The sequence below is a fragment of the Lithobates pipiens genome, unplaced genomic scaffold (assembly GCF_037356315.1).
Source record: "Lithobates pipiens isolate NorthernLeopardFrog02 unplaced genomic scaffold, aLitPip1_a1.2 Scaffold_13, whole genome shotgun sequence".
NCBI lineage: Eukaryota > Metazoa > Chordata > Amphibia > Anura > Ranidae > Lithobates > Lithobates pipiens.
Window position 1 is genome coordinate 517,149,352 of NW_027507718.1, and position 16,163 is coordinate 517,165,514.

The 16,163-nt window shown below is 47.4% G+C and overlaps 1 protein-coding gene across 1 annotated transcript in view; it reads right to left on the reverse strand.

The window, feature by feature from the left end:
* The window catches only part of LOC143975928 (uncharacterized), a 92,327-nt gene extending 77,416 nt beyond the window's left edge, over positions 1 to 14,911 (reverse strand). The window contains exons 1-4 of the mRNA XM_077478461.1: positions 14,621 to 14,911; positions 13,616 to 13,802; positions 9,734 to 9,829; positions 2,935 to 3,537 (exon numbers count right to left, since the gene is read on the reverse strand). Coding sequence (XP_077334587.1) covers positions 2,935 to 3,537; positions 9,734 to 9,829; positions 13,616 to 13,802; positions 14,621 to 14,911 — 1,177 coding nt within the window. The remainder of the gene's footprint in view (positions 1 to 2,934; positions 3,538 to 9,733; positions 9,830 to 13,615; positions 13,803 to 14,620) is intronic.
* Between the last annotated feature and the right edge of the window lie 1,252 nt (positions 14,912 to 16,163).

The window sequence follows — 16,163 nt, forward strand, 5'->3', positions numbered from 1 at the left end:
ACCCAAGTTTAATGGCGACCACCAGAATTACAGAGGTTTTCTTAACCAGTGTCACATCTATTTCCAAATGCGACCCACTGCATTCATTTCTGAAAGACAGAAGGTAATGTTTGTTATCAACCTCCTGACTGGAGAAGCTCTAGCCTGGGCCTCCCCCTATATCAAACAAGACAGTGCCATGCTGAATAATTTTCAGACTTTCGAGGATGCAATGAATCAAGTTTTTGATGATCCCAACCGCTGCGCTATGGCTTAAGCAAAGTGGCATTGTTTATGACAGGGTAAACGCTCTGTTGCTGAGTACACAGCTGAATTCAGACGTTGGATGGCAGATACCACTTGGAACCTAGACGCACAAAAAAGTCAGTTCCGTCAAGGGCTTTCTAAACAGTTAAAAGGTGAGCTTTCCAGTGTAGAAACTCCTAATGATCTTAAAGCCTTCATCCAACTATGTATCCGAGTTGATCAGAGACTTACAGAAAGGAGGAAGGAGAGGCTGGGAATGTTTGGAAGTAATGGTGGCATGCGTTTCTTTGCTAGTCAATTTGGTCAGTAGTATCCAAGAGTTTCTCCAGATTCTGACACAGCTGAACCTATGCAGGTTGATGCAATTAAGAGATCCATTTCTTTTCAGGAGAAAGAAAGAAGACGTTCGGAGAACCTCTGTCTATATTGTGGAGACTCTGGGCATTACGCAGTTAACTGTCCTAACAAGGTTAGAAGAACAATTGCGGTGACTGATGTGATCCTGCCTGAACAAATCAACTCTATTACCCAGTCTATCTCCCCATTGATTCTCAAAGAAAATAAAGTAAATTCTCCACTGTCTCATTTTGTCATCCCTATATTTTTTTTTTTTTTTAATCATTCAGTTTTTATTGAACTTTTGATGATACAGAAAAAAAAAAGAGAGAGGGCATGAAGTAATACAAATTATAAGGGGAAGAAAAAAAAAAGAAAACAAAGTAAGATGTGATAACGTAAAGGAAAACATTAGCACACACTACTGCATCGATTAAAATTCATCATGCAATAAAATACAATACAATCTCAAAATGAATACAGAGATGTATAAAAATAAACAGAGAACGAGATGTCAACAAAACTTAAGATTTCCGATATTTAGCACTCCATATACTCCAAGTGGTATCAAATTGCTTGCATTTTAAAGTATTTATAGCTAATGCTCGCTCTAGGGTGTAATGTTGATGAACTGTGTTGGTCAGATCCGTAAGGTTTATGGTCATGGCTGTTTTCCAATGTAACAAAACCAAGGATCTTGCTGCCAGGAGAATATTAGAAACAACTACCCTCATGTTGTAAGGGAATTTTTCAATACCAATATGCAGGATCGCTAAAGCAGGGTTGGGAAGAGTAATTCTACCCGTAAGGGAAGTTATGAGTTGGAATACTTGATTCCAAAAACTTAACAGGTTGGGACATTCCCAAAACATGTGTAGTAAGTGGCCCGATTGCCCACAGTTTCTCCAACAAAGTGAAGAAGTGTGCGGAAAAATTTTCGACAATCTACAAGGCGTGTATTGCCATCTATTGATAATTCTGATAGACATTGCACAGTAACAGAGTGTGAGGCTTTTTGGATCTCGCGAAACGCTGTGGTCCACTGATCTTCTGGAAATGTGAGTCCCAAGTCAGCTTCCCAAGCATTGATCTCTTTTGTCTTCGTGAAGGACTTTTTATCCTGCAGAAGAGCATAAAAGATCGAAATGCCTTTGTTCCTTGAGGATTCGTATGAAAGATAGTGCCAAACAGAAGGTGGTAGTTTAATTGCAGGGAGAGGATTTTTCTTCAGGAAAAGGGAGATTCGGATACACGTGAAGAAATGATGGCTAGGAAGACCAAACTTTGCCATTATCTGATCACCATCAAGGGCCTTGTGGTCAATAAAGAAGTTTTGGATAGTGTGTATACCATAGCTCGGAAACTGTTTCAAAGACAGCATCGGGATACGGGCTTCTAGGAGATTCAGGGGAAATTGATAATTGATAGAGTGGAGAATGCGTTGATCTTGATTTAGGAGGAATCTCCATGCTTGTAGAGAGGTTTGTATTATGGGGGAGAATTGGCGTAAATCCCAAGGCTTCCAAATGTCACCCATAAGGAAAGCTACTAGATCAGGAACCGGAGCCATGGCTCGTTCTAAGTCAACCCATAGAGGGGTATTAGTGGTTCTAAACCACTGTCGGAGTTGGTCTAATCTAGTGGACCACAGGTAGTCATAAACATCTATTAGTCCTGCCCCTCCCACAAGCCTGTGGGGAATTAGGCTACGGGGGGTACACCGTGCCTTCTTCCCATTCCATAAGAAATTCCATATGAGCTTGGAAATAGCTTTAAGAAAATAATTGGGAATGTGTAATGGGATAGTCCTAAACATATAGAGTATGTGAGGGAGCACTAACATCTTACATGCAGCCAATTTGCCCAACCACGCAAGTTCAGTTTTAGCTATGTGTTTAAGGGTTTCTTTGATTTTGGCGAGCAATGGTCTAAAATTTGAAGCAACGATGGTACGAGTGGAATTAGTTATTGTAATACCCAAGTATGGTATACCATCATCCTGCCATTTGTACGGGAGGTCTCTTTTAAGTTGGTCCTGTATACGCCTGTCCATACCCAGGTTTCATATCAATGATTTAGCAAAGTTGACTTTGTAATAGGAGATATCACCAAATTTCAACAGAATTTCATGGACTAACGGTAGAGATCTGGACGGATTTGTTAGCATCAGAATGACGTCATCCGCAAATAAATTGACAACATGGTTGCGGGAACCTATTTTGAAGCCAGATATGTCAACTCTTGGTCTGATGGTCTCCGCCAGGGGTTCTATCATCAGGTTAAAAATAGTAGGGGACAGTGGGCACCCCTGACGGGTACCATTCGTAATCAAGAAAGTATGGGATAGCATACCAGCAGTCAACACCTGAGCAGAAGGACAGGAATACAAGGCCATCATTGCATTGAATATAGTGCCATGAAAGCCGAACTTACAGAGTACCTCTCTCATGTAACTCCAGTCCACTCTATCAAACGCCTTCTCTGCGTCAATGTAGAGCAGCAGAGAAGGTGTTTTAGATAGAGCAGCGTGGTGAACAACATTTGTGATACGTCTAGTTGCATCAGAAGTTTGTCTCCCCCTTATGAAACCCATCTGGTCGTTGTTTATTAGGGACGGTATGAATTCCTCTAGGCGCTTAGCTAAGAGTTTGGCGTAGATTTTGATGTCTGAGTTCAGTAAAGAAATAGGCCTATAGTTACTTGGGGTGGTGGGGTCCTTTCCTGGTTTGGGAATTGTAGTGACATATGCTTTCAGCATTTCTTGGGGAAATGACGCCTGTTCCGCCGCTTGGGTAAAGAACTTTTGTAAGCACGGGGAAAGAAGTTTAGGGAAGGTTTTGAAATATTCATTAGAAAACCCATCGGGGCCTGGGGATTTCCCATTTGGAAGTGTAGTAATAATAGATTCTATTTCACCTGTGGTGAATGGAGAGTTCATGGAATCTAAGTGTGTACCTGAGAGTAGAGGGAGGTTCAAATCCTTTAAGAAACGTTGTATGGTGGGTAGGGTGGGCTGTACAGTATGCGGATCAGATTTAAGGTTACATAATTCACTGTAGTACTGTGCAAATTGATTAGCAATATCTTGAGGATTAAGAATTTTGTGATGTGATACAGGGTGAATTAAGTGGGAGATTTTGGTTTTAGCGTGTATTGTCCTAATTCTGTTGGCTAGGTATTTACCTGCTCTATTCGCGTTGGCATAAGAGGTCAGCTGTAGACGACGAAAGTATGTGTCATATTTTTGGGTGAGGTGCTCCCTTAGCTTCTCCCTAAGTGCAGAGAGCTGATCAGTTATAGATTGTGATGGAGACGCCATGTTCAACGCTTCTAACCTATGTATGTCAGATGTAATAGAGTCCAAGGTTGCTGTGTAGCGTTTCTTTGCTCTAGCTCCTAGTTGAATTAAAAGACCTCTCACCGATGCCTTGTGGGCATTCCATAGTGTAAAGGGGCTCTCTACAGAGTGTTCATTATGTTGAAAGTATTCATGAATGTGCTGGGATATCAATTGGTTGGTGCAGGGGTCCTGTAGCAGTTTAACATTACTACGCCAGATGGGTGGAGAGGGGGAGACACCCTTCTCATGGAGGGATAATGAAATAACAGCGTGGTCTGACCACGTGATGTCAAGTCAAAAACATGTCAATTCTTGAATAAGAGAGGTGTCTGTGAGAGAAAAAGGTATAAGACCTTTCGTTACCATGAGTGCATCTCCACACGTCATATAGGTCTGTAGCGTGGAGGGTTCTGTGCAGGTAAGTCTTGCCATGCTGAGCAGTGGAAGAGGTGTCCAATTTGGGATCCACAATTAGGTTGAAGTCTCCTCCCAGAATAAGGTTCCCATATTGGACAGATTTTACCTTTCGTAGTAACCTGTTGAGGAATCTGATCTGGTGTGTATTCGGGGAATACACTGACACAATGGTGTATGGTTTAGAATTAATGTCACCTTGGATTATAATATATCTGCCATTTTCAGCTGCCCAGGAGTTGCGGAGGCTAAATGAGACCGTATCTCGGATTGCTAGGAGAACTCCGCCTTTTTTCTTTTCTGGGTTTGGTGCCAGAAATATATGCGGGTAGTTTCTGTGTGTGCATGAAGGATGGTTGTTGAGTTGGAAATGAGTTTCCTGCACACACAGGACATCAGCTTTCCACCTTAGGGCTTCTGACCACAGAGAGTGACACTTTGCAGGGTGGTTAAGGCCCCTGGCATTAATAGATACACATGTAATGGTCATTTAGCAGGAGTAAAGTACGCTGGGAGGGATCGTACTCACTGTGTCATTCGATGAGTGGTGGGAGCAAGACCGGTTCAGGATGAGTGTCCAACACCTCTGCAAATGCACAAGGTCAGGAGGTAACCAGTAAGGGCATGCAGAATCTGTGCTAATAAGAAAGGAACTGAGAACATAACAATAACCAACAAAAACAAGGAAAACATTAAGAAGAGAATCTGAAAAACGATTCATGTGCAGACATAACTGCATAGGTAGGATAATGATCCGGGGGAAATAACAAGGGGTGCAATAAAGTGAACAACCCTTGTGACCCAGGAGAGAACCTTATATACTGTGGTAAGGATTAAGTAGAACCATCGGTAACTTTTTTAGGAGCCCTTTTGCGAGAGACCACTTGCCACTCGTCCGGAGTGGTGGTCATTGGTGGTATTTGCGGTCCAGATGAGTCTTGTGGGAGTATTATGCCCCATTGTCGCAAGAGCGCAATCCCTTCCGCCAGGGTAGAAATGATATGGGTGGCTCCTTCATGGGAAATGGACAGTTTCGCCGGGTGTCTCCATTTATGGGAAACATTGTGATTCCTCAATGCTTTCGTTATGGTGGCTAAATTGCGGTGTTGTTGGAAAGTGTGCCGTGACAGGTCAGGAAGAAGAATTATTTCTGCATATTGTGGATGTTTATTGTCGGATTTGCGTGAGGCAACTAAGATTTGCTCTTTAATATGGTAGTAGTGCATCTTTAGTAGCACATCTCTGGGAGAGTTGTCAGGTAGGAATGCTGGCTTGGGTAGTCTATGAATCCTATCAATTGTTAAGTCCTGAGGGGATAGCGTAGAAATGATGGTGGAGAACAGTGTTTGCGCGTACTGTAATAGTTGGTTGGGAGGTATGACCTCAGGGATACCTCTGATTTTTATGTTTGACCTTCTGGAGCAGTCCTCAAGGTCGGCTACCTTGTTTTTCAGCCAAGCAATTTCTTCCCCGTGCAATTTATGGGATTCTACTAATCCATTGAAGGAATTAGTGTATTTCCCTATTGAGTTTTCCACTTGATCCACTCTATTGCCCAGAACCATAACTTCTCTATGACATTTAGTGATTTCAGCAGTAATATCAGCTTGTATGGAAACTTTGAGGGATAGCAACATCTCCTTCAATAGTGTGTCAGATATCGGCCGGTCTGAGGTGGGGTAGGCCGCAATGGGGTCAGCGATGTGTGACTGAGGAGTGAGGCCTATAGCAGAGGGCCCGCTTACCTCCATGTCGCGGCCTTCTGGTGAGGAGATCCGCAGCTTTTGTTTAACTGGACTCCTAGTGGAAGGGCTAGCAGTCCCCGATGAGGATTCGCTGAGAGAGGCTGCTCCGGTGTGCAGGTGATTCGGCGGGGTCTGACTGAGCATCGCAGGTGGGAGAGAGGAGCGATCGTCTCGTGTTCCGGCGCCATTTTGTGGAGGTCCGCGCATTCCGAAGAAGCTCGGAAGTTTCCGCGGAGTCTGCGGATGTTTTTTGTTTTTCGGCATGGCTGACGGAAGATTCGGTGTCAGTGTAGATTGGCGAACGAGTCCGTTCTGTCGGAAGTCGCCGATGGGTGCGTAGGTAGTCGGTTCTCTCCGGTGGCCGAATGGAGCTCCTAGATCACACGTCCATCTTGGAGCTCGGACGCCACGCCCCCCATTTTGTCATCCCTATTAAGCTTATTTCTGAGGGCCATGAAATCCCCTGCTCTGCTATGCTGGACTCTGGGGCTGGAGGAAACTTTATGGACATAGAGTTTGCCCACCGCAATAACATTCAAGCCAGAAATACATCTGCTCCTATTGAGATGGAGACAGTTGATGGTTCACCCTTATCCTCAGGACCTGTTACCCATAAAACAGTTCCTCTGGTAACCCAGTTTAAGGCTGATCAGCTTTCAGTTGATCACATCATCCAAATTTCCTGTCATTTTGGGCATTCCTTGGTTCTCCACTCACATGACATCTGTATTGACTGACACCTCCCGTGATCGAACCTTACCACAACTCCCCCAATTCCCCTCCAAACCCAACCCCCAATAAGCAATGACCAGACTACGTTTGGAGTAAATGGCCACCCGGCCTTGATTTTTTTTAACCAATATACAGTGGTGTGAAAAAGTGTTTGCCCCCTTCCTCATTTCCTGTTCCTTTGCATGTTTGTCACACTTAAGTGTTTCGGAACATCAAACCAATTTAAACAATAGTCAAGGACAACACAAGTAAACACAAAATGCAATTTGTAAATGAAGGTGTTTATTATTAAGGCCGGGTTCACACTGCTGTGGGGGGAGATCCGGTTGTGATTCGCACCGCAAATCACATCCGATCTCCGTAGCGATGCGAGTTCAGCCATACAGATAGTATGGCTGAATTCGCAGCGCTCCCGCAGCAAACTCGCACGGGACCCTTTTTTTGGTCCGCAACAGAATCGGATCGCATGGGGGTTCACACCATGCGATCCGATTCCTGTGCGAGTCGGCAGATCGCACTGCGATATGCGGACGGATCTGGGGGTGTCATTAACATATCATTGACACTCCCAGCCGTTCGCATAGGGCAGTGTGAACTGCCGGCGGGAGTAATGCGATGCGGGAAAACGCCGCGGATTCGCGGCGTTCCCGCATCGCAGCGGTGTGAACCCGGCCTGAAGGTGAAAAAAAATCCAAACCATCATGGCCCTGTGTGAAAAAGTGATTGCCCCCCTTGTTAAAACATACTATAACTGTGGTTGTCCACACCTGAGTTCAATTTCTCTAGCCACACCCAGGCCTGATTATTGCCACACCTGTTCACAATCAAGGCATCACTTAAATAGGAGCTGCTTGACACAGTAAGGTCCACCAGAAGATCCTTAAAAGCTACACATCATGCCGAGACCCAAAGAAATTCAGGAACAATTGAGAAAGAAAGTAATTGAGATCTATCAGTCTGGAAAGGGTTATAAAGCCATTTCCAAAGCTTTGGGAATCCAGCGAACCACAGTGAGAGCCATTATCCACAAATGGCGAAGACATGGAACAGTGGTGAACCTTCCCAGGAGTGGCCGGCCGCCCAAAATTACCCCAAGAGCGCAGCGACGACTCATCCAAGAGGTCACAAAAGACCCCACAACAACGTCCAAGGAACTGCAGGCCTCACTTGCCTCAGTTAAGGTCAGCGTTCATGCCTCCACCATCAGGAAAAGACTGGGCAAAAATGGCCTGCATGGCAGAGTTCCAAGGAGAAAACCACTGCTGAGCAAAAAGAACATCAAAGCTCGTCTCAATTTCTCCACAACACATCTTGATGATCCCCAAGACTTTTGGGACAACATTCTGTGGACCGATGAGACAAAAGTGGAACTCTTTGGAAGGTGTGTGTCCAAGTATATCTGGCGTAGAAGGAACACCGCATTTCATAAAAAGAACATTATACCAACAGTAAAATATGGTGGTGGTAGTGTGATGGTCTGGGGCTGTTTTGCTGCTTCAGGACCTGGAAGACTTGCCGTGATAAAAGGAACTATGAATTCTGCTGTCTACCAAGAGATCCTGAAGGAGAATGTCCGACCATCTGTTCGTGTACTCAAGCTGAAACGAACTTGGGTTCTGCAGCAGGACAATGATCCTAAACACACCAGCAAGTCCACCACCGAATGGCTGAAGAAAAGCAAAATGAAGACTTTGGAGTGGCCTAGCCAAAGTCCTGACCTGAATCCTATTGAGATGTTGTGGTATGACCTTAAAAAGGCCGTTCATGCTCGAAGACCCTCTAATGTAACTGAATTAGGACAATTCTGCAAAGATGAGTGGGCCAAAATTCCTCCAGGACACTGTAAAAGCCTCATTGCACGTTATCGCAAACGCTTGGTTGCAGTTGTTGCTGCTAAGGGTGGCCCAACCAGTTATTAGGTTTAGGGGGCAATCACTTTTTCACACAGGGCCATGATGGTTTGGATTTTTTTTCACCTTTAATAATAAACACCTTCATTTACAAATTGCATTTTGTGTTTACTTGTGTTGTCCTTGACTATTGTTTAAATTGGTTTGATGTTCCGAAACACTTAAGTGTGACAAACATGCAAAGGAACAGGAAATGAGGAAGGGGGCAAACACTTTTTCACACCACTGTATATATATAACAATATAAACTTTTTCATAAATAACTTTATTAACATGTAAACAACTTTTCATTTGTATTGTATCATGGGTCATAAACATACCCAATCACCTACTGGTCACTGCACACTACATCAGTCATTACTCGGAGGCTATACCCAAACCAGTGCAATGACCTACCCCTTTTACCCTTCGCAGTTAACCCCATGTAACCGGGAAGTACAGATCCAACCACCCCCATCACCATGGATGGGTACAAACATATTCTCTACCTGCACTACTTAACTTCCTCAACTGACCCCCAACAACTGCCACAGCTCGAAAGGTGGTAAAGCCTTACCCTTTCGAGAATTGCCACACGCACAGCCCACGCTGAATCCCCTCCTGAAGGCCCAACGCCCACAGGTCCGTCCCAACATCATTTAAATGTACCCCATCACTCCTCAAATGCCTCCAAGTCTCAAACTCCAACTCTCGATGGCGAATAGCCAGACCCCCATTCCTGATAAAAAATCTACTCACTTCCTTATTAACTTTTATCCTGTCCCTGTCTACCTTTTTGTCCGACAGCGCCCACCTCCACGATGTCCTGCTAATCATATCGGACCACACCAATACCATCCCCGGGTAAGATGCTTTTAACCGAAGAAATCCACACTTTATGTCCATGATGAGGTCCCTCATAGACCTCACCCCCATGTCATTGCCCTCCACATGCAGAAGCAAGACATCTGGCGGCCGGTCCAGGCGAGAGAATCTATGCACCTCGCCCAAAACCCTGTTCCACCGCATACCCGGGACCCCAATCCACCGAATCTGCTCCTCATCCCTCTTTGAACCCCAAAAAACATATGAATGGCCCAGAATCCATACCATGCCAGCTTCATAACCTGTAAACAAGAAGAATTAGAATAAGAAAACCATACTTCCGCATAAACAACAACACCCCAACCCCTCCCATCCAAACAAACCTCAAGCCATCAGTCGTGGACGAACATACAGCTTAAACCGCTCTGAATCCCACCTCCCAATTCTCCTAACCGCCTCCAAACTCAGCCCGGCCCTGGACGCCTCGCTAGCCGCACCAATGCGGAAGGATTGGGATGAAAAATTCTGCGGATCGAACCCCGCCGCCACCACACACTTCTTAAAGACTGCACTGAACTGAAATTTAGACAGGAAAGAACCATCCGCATGCATGAAAAAGGGGCCCAGGATCCACGGCCTCAGGTGCAAAAAAAGCCTCCACCGCCCTCACCGGGCAGATGCCGCTCTTGTCTATTTTGCCCACCTCCATGAGTACCCCTTTTGCCTCCTGGTCCATCTTGGACCTTCTTAACCAAATCCTAACCACGGTTTTGCCCAGCTAAACCTCACCCACCTCCAGACCCCAATGTTTGTGCCTGGCTGGGCAACACAGTTCCCCAATCCTGAAAGCCCCGAAAAAGATCAGGGAAAAAGCCACCCGAAAAAGGACTTGCTCATACAAAGAACTACAGACTGTCCCTACCATGCGACACAGGCTTCGGAGCCCTTTACCGCCTGCCGCAGCCAGAACTCCTTAGTGTAATCACATTGTCCCCCAATTTAAAGAGAAAGGCCAACCCCGCAAGCTTTTTGTTGATAGAGGCTGCCGAAGCCCCCTGTTCCATAGCTTTGCTAAGGAAGTAGAATACCGCCTGAGCCATACCCGCATCACCCAGGGGCCATGCCGATTGCTGCTAAGCACTACGACCATTCCTGCCATACCCTCCAATAGGCCTTCCAGGTAGCCCTGCTCACGGACAATTCGATCAACCTTGTGGAGGCTCCAACGCTATGCCACAAATCCATGCTGGGCAGCTGATCCCGTGACGCTCTGCCTCCGGTGCCAGACCCTGGAACCTGTCCCACTGAAAACGAGACAGGGCGTCAGCCAAAGTGTTGTTAACCCCCGGCAGATGCACAGCATAGATGAAAGCATTCACCTGCAAGCAGCGGAGAAGCAAATGGTGTAGAAGCCTGACCACCGGCCCAGAGGCCGCCGTCAGCCGATTGACCACTTGCACCACCCCTAAGTTGTCGCAATTGAAGCGCACCTCCAGGTTCCGAAAAGACTCCCCCCAGGTTCCCATGGCCACCACAATGGGAAATAGCTCCAATAGAACCAGGTTCTTCAAGAACCCGGCCTCCGCCCACTCCGAGGGCCAATGTTCCTCACGCTATTGTCCTTTAAAGTAGGCCCCGAAGCCCGTGGACCCCGCGGCATCTGTAAACAATTCCAGGTCCCAATTACTAATTGTCATCCAAGTAGTGAATGAACGAGGTGATGCCCGACACATCCCTAACCACCCACTCCAAAAAGGAACTGAACTGTTCGAAAAGGGCACATGAAACTGAACAACCCATGGACAGGCAGCGGTCCACATAAAATTCTCCTTCCCAGGTGCACCCGAGGAGCCGAAAAGGTGCACCGGTAAGAGTCGGAAAGCCGACTCGATGTCAGACTTAGCCATCAGCGTCCCTTGGCCATAACGCCGGACCCACGACACAGCTGCGTCGAAGGAAGTGTATGTAACTGCACACTCCTCCGGCGCAATGGCGTCGTTAACCGAGCCCCCCTTTCGGGAAAAACAGGTGGTGGATCAACCTGAACTTGTTGGGCTCTTTTTTCGGGACAATGCCCAACGAGGAGACCACAAAGTTAGGGAGGGGCGCCTCCCGAAACGGGCCAGCCATACGTCCCAACGTCTCCAGATGACGTCCGTGTGACGAAACGCGTAGGGCGTGGCCAGGCAGCGTACACCTCGAGCTCAGACGGAGATAACAGAGCGGGATTTTCAAAGTTATATGCACTACCGCACTTTTAAACAGCCTGTTTGTAAGTAGTTTTAATCTATTTGCTGCAATAAAAACAAAGTTTTAAAACGGTATCACACTATGGATGTGCCTCTTCTCTACCTTATATAAACGTGGCATATCGCACTCACGGAGGAACGAGGGATCCCTAACTTTTACAGCTGAAGGAAGCCAGAGAGCGGCACAATAGCTAATATTGTGAAAGTTGATCCACCCCGGATGGGGTCCTTTTTCCGGTGAGAGCATAATAATATAACACACTAATAGCCACCGAATGTGAAGAACACAGCTGGAAACCCCCCTCCTTTTTTCACTTGCGGAACATTCCGTCACTTACTAGAGACTTGTTTCACCACGTTTAATGTGCACAATTCACCTGCATTTTTTGCACATCTTTTGCACATTTTTTGCACATTTTTATTTTATTTTTATTTTTATTTTTTATATTTTTATATTTTCATTAACTTTTCTCGTATTATATTATATTTTTTTATTGCATTTAAATTTTATTGCATTTAGTTTTTATGGTATTTTTATGTTTATTATATAGCATCACAATCGGACCAAATATTAGATTGTGCCATCACAGTGATATTCATCTTTGTATTTTTGCATACTAGCATAACACTCACGGTTATCTCACCAGTTACCACACCTAGTCCTATTTTCTGCTTTATATTTTTTTAAGGCACATATGAATTCATTTGCACTTGCACCTTACTAATAACCATATACTGTTATGATATAGAGATAAGTTTTTCATAATAGGGTCACAAGGTTTTGTGATATCGTGACCTTTATTTTGTGTTTATTTTGTGATTTTTTGTGGTTTTGGGTTTTATTAACCAGCACGCTGAGAAATATATACAATACGTGTTTCTGTGCTAAATCAACCAGCACGCTGAGAATTATATGTGCCCCCACTTATGTGATACTCACCAACACAACATAGCACATTTATGTCCACACTCTATTTGCCAGCATACTGAGAGTCCTCACATACCGGTATAGCGCCATATCTATTTTCTCTCTTTGTTTTTATACGTCCCAACGCGACCTCTTTGCCCAACTTCTCCGTCACCACCGCCGAATGTTGCAAAGCCGACTTCAAGTTCTTGGCTAAAGGCGGGGCCGACGTCAAAGAACATGGAATCCGGCACCCCGAAGTAAACACCGCCTCCAACAATTGCGCTCCCGCCCTGTCGGGGTACCTATTGAGCAAAGGCCGCATCCTTTCACCCGAACCAGAGTCGTCCCTTTTTTGAGCAGAATCTCCGGGACACCCTTTTCCTTTCTTAAAGCATTCTGCAAAGGCGTGTGATCCACCGCAGCCAGAGCACATGTGCTTAAATCGACAGTTCAATCCAAACCTGCACATGCCCTCGTTGAACTGCCAGCAATAACCCATTGCTTTTCAGTCAGTTGTCCTGAGGTCGCTGAACCCCCGACCCCCGCCTAAAAAAACTGGCTAGGAGCCCTCGCCGCCGTCATCAACTTCATCCACAAGCTAATGTCCTTGTGGTCCCAGCGAAGCGACGATCGGACAGCCATCCTCTGCCGAAATTGCTTGTCGTAGCAGAGCCACGCCGTCCCACCGTATGTCCTGTGCGCCTCACTAATGGCCTCCAGATACACGAAGAGTGCCGAGCAATGTTCCGGCGTCTTTTCTCCCACGACGCTCGCCAAAATGGCAAACGCCTGCAGCCAGTTGGAGAAGGTACGGGGGATCAACTTGTACCTCCGCTTCTCCTCGTCCTCCATCTTCCTCTCCTCCGGCTTCACCCTATCCAGGTTGAATTTCTCCAGCGGTGACAGTGTGAAAATCTCGACGTACTCACTCTTCCAAATCTTCTCCTTCACCTCAGACTTCAAGCGAGCTCCCAGTGGGCCCTCGAAGCAGACGTACACCTCACTCTTCGCCGAATTCGCTAACCTCACCAGGTCTGCGCCCTTCTCACCAGTCTTCTCCGCAGTCCCCTCCGCCATTGGGGCAGCTGGTGCCGTTGGCGTTTCCACCTCCGTAACCTGCGCCCCAGGAGCCACCGAGGGTGATGACACCCCACCAGACCTGCTGTCTGCGGCAGCAGCTGAGACATTGGCCTGTGTCCACGCCTGGGCCTGCCCACTCGCTGCCCCCCCTCAAACCGCTGCACCAGCTCCTTGAGGCCCAGTAACAGTCCCCTGGAGCCCTCCTGTCCCACATTTGCCCCCGAGACATCCGCCGGCGGGGGGTGGCCTACCGACCCAGTAGTCCCGACCCCCCCCACCCACAGCCGGCAACCCATGCGAACCACTCCGACCCAACAGATCATGCAACAAAGAAGAAAAAATTAAGAGAAGGGTTACACTCACCGGGCTGCCCAGGACCATGCCTCACAGCCGCCTCCCGCGGACCCACCGCCGACTCCCTTCCTCGATCCTCGCTTCCGTCAGACTCAGACAATTCGCCCTCCGATCGGCCATTGTCACCAGCCCGCAGAGTTCCAGCAGTGGAATGTCCGGACAAGCCAGCTCCAACATCCACGGGCCTACAGTGCTGAGCTCTGGAGTCCTGGCCCCCCTCCCGCCAGCCCTGCCCCCGCGTCCTGAAGAAGGGCTCCTGTGCCTCCTGTCCCCGCGACACCCCTCCAGTGATACCTCCAGGTTCCTGGCTTGCAGCCCGACCCCTGCTAGAGCGCCTGGGACTGGGGGCCACCCCAGCAGGGCGGACCCCCACCCACTGGATCGCCAACCTCCTGTGATCTGCATCCACCGCCCCCTCAGTAGCCACCCCCTGAGAGGTTCCGGGTCCCTCCCCCACTGTCCCCTGTCCTCTCCTCCTGGCCCCATTCCTGGCAGCATACCTGCTCCTCCCCTCCCCTGATGGGGTGGAGGCTGGGGTGTCCAGTAGAGGTGTCCTGGGTGTTGTACCGGCCGCCTGTGGTGGGGTGGTGTGTGCCATGCTCCGGGGGCCCCTCCGGCCTGCCTCTGGGTGGAAGCGCTCCAGTGGCCTGGATTTCCACGCCCGAGGAGTCATTGCTGCTCGCTGCCGCATCGTGTTCTACCACCTTGCCCGCTATCTGAGGCTGCAGCCATGCGGCACCTTCTTTTTCCAAAGCCTCCCTGAGTTGTGCTACAAAACTGGTGGACGCCATTGCGGGCAGTCAGAGCAGCGAGGGATGCGTCTAATCTCTTCCTCCTCCACTCTCCGACTGCCTATGGCTTCCGCTCGGCTTTCCCGGCGAAAGCCTGGCTCTGCCCATGGCCCCCTCCTACCTGTCCTCCCTTAAAGTGGCCCCACTTCTCTACTTAAAACGGCGACAGTGCAGTGCAACTGTCATGCCATCCCTGCGCTAACAGCCTGTGGCTGCCGGTCCGTGGCCTTCCTATCCCTCTATCAACTGGGGAACAACTGGGGAACAGTGGACCAATCAATCTGTGGCTGGTGCCGTCGAAGCCATGGTAACCCTAAAATAACCAGAAAAATGGGGGAAGAAATCACGTCCAGCCGAAGATATTCCAGATAGAGATGGCCTTGCGGGTTCGCCTGGCGGTCGGTTCACGGCAAATTTTGCTTGTTCGCGATTCGCCAAACCGGCAGACTTCTGGCGCTGTTCGAGGCGGCCATATTTGTTTACATCGTGAAGGACTTTCATGTGTCATGGGGTACAGGACAGCCAATTGAGACATTTCAGCACATGAACAATTGGACATACCCCCTACCTTATAAATAGACCTGAACTGGCGGCCATTTTACATTCTGTCATTTGTCAGTGTAGGGAAAGGATGCTGTGTGGAGCAGGGACAGTCAGTTTAATCACTAGCTATTACTATTAGGTCCACAAAAGTCCTTTTAAGGACTGGTATAGGTGTACAGTATATAGGGTTGTAATACACTTAGAATATACTTTCTTTCAAAGATACAAAGTATATTCTGGTGCACTGCTGCTAACTGCTGTGCTGCTGAGTGCACTGCTGACCGATTCTGCAGCTGTCTTTTGTCAGTGTAGGGACAGGACGCTGTGTGGAGCAGGGACAGTCAGTTTAATCACTAGCTATTACTATTAGGTCCACAAAAGTCCTAAAAGTATATAGTGTACAGTATATAAGGTTGTAATACACTTATAATATACTTTCTTTCAAGTATATTATGGTGCACTGCTGTGCTGCTGAGTGCTTGCTGACCGATTCTGCAGCTGTCTTTTATCAGTGTAGGGACTGAGGGACAGTCTGCAAATCACTAGCTACTAGGTCCACAAAGGTCATTTTAAGGACTGGTATAGGTGTACAGTATATAGGGTTGTACACGTATAATATAATTTCTTTCAAATATAGAAAGCATATTATACTTGACTTCTGTGCTGCTGAGCTGATTGCTGACCAATGCTGCAGCTGTCTTTTATCAGT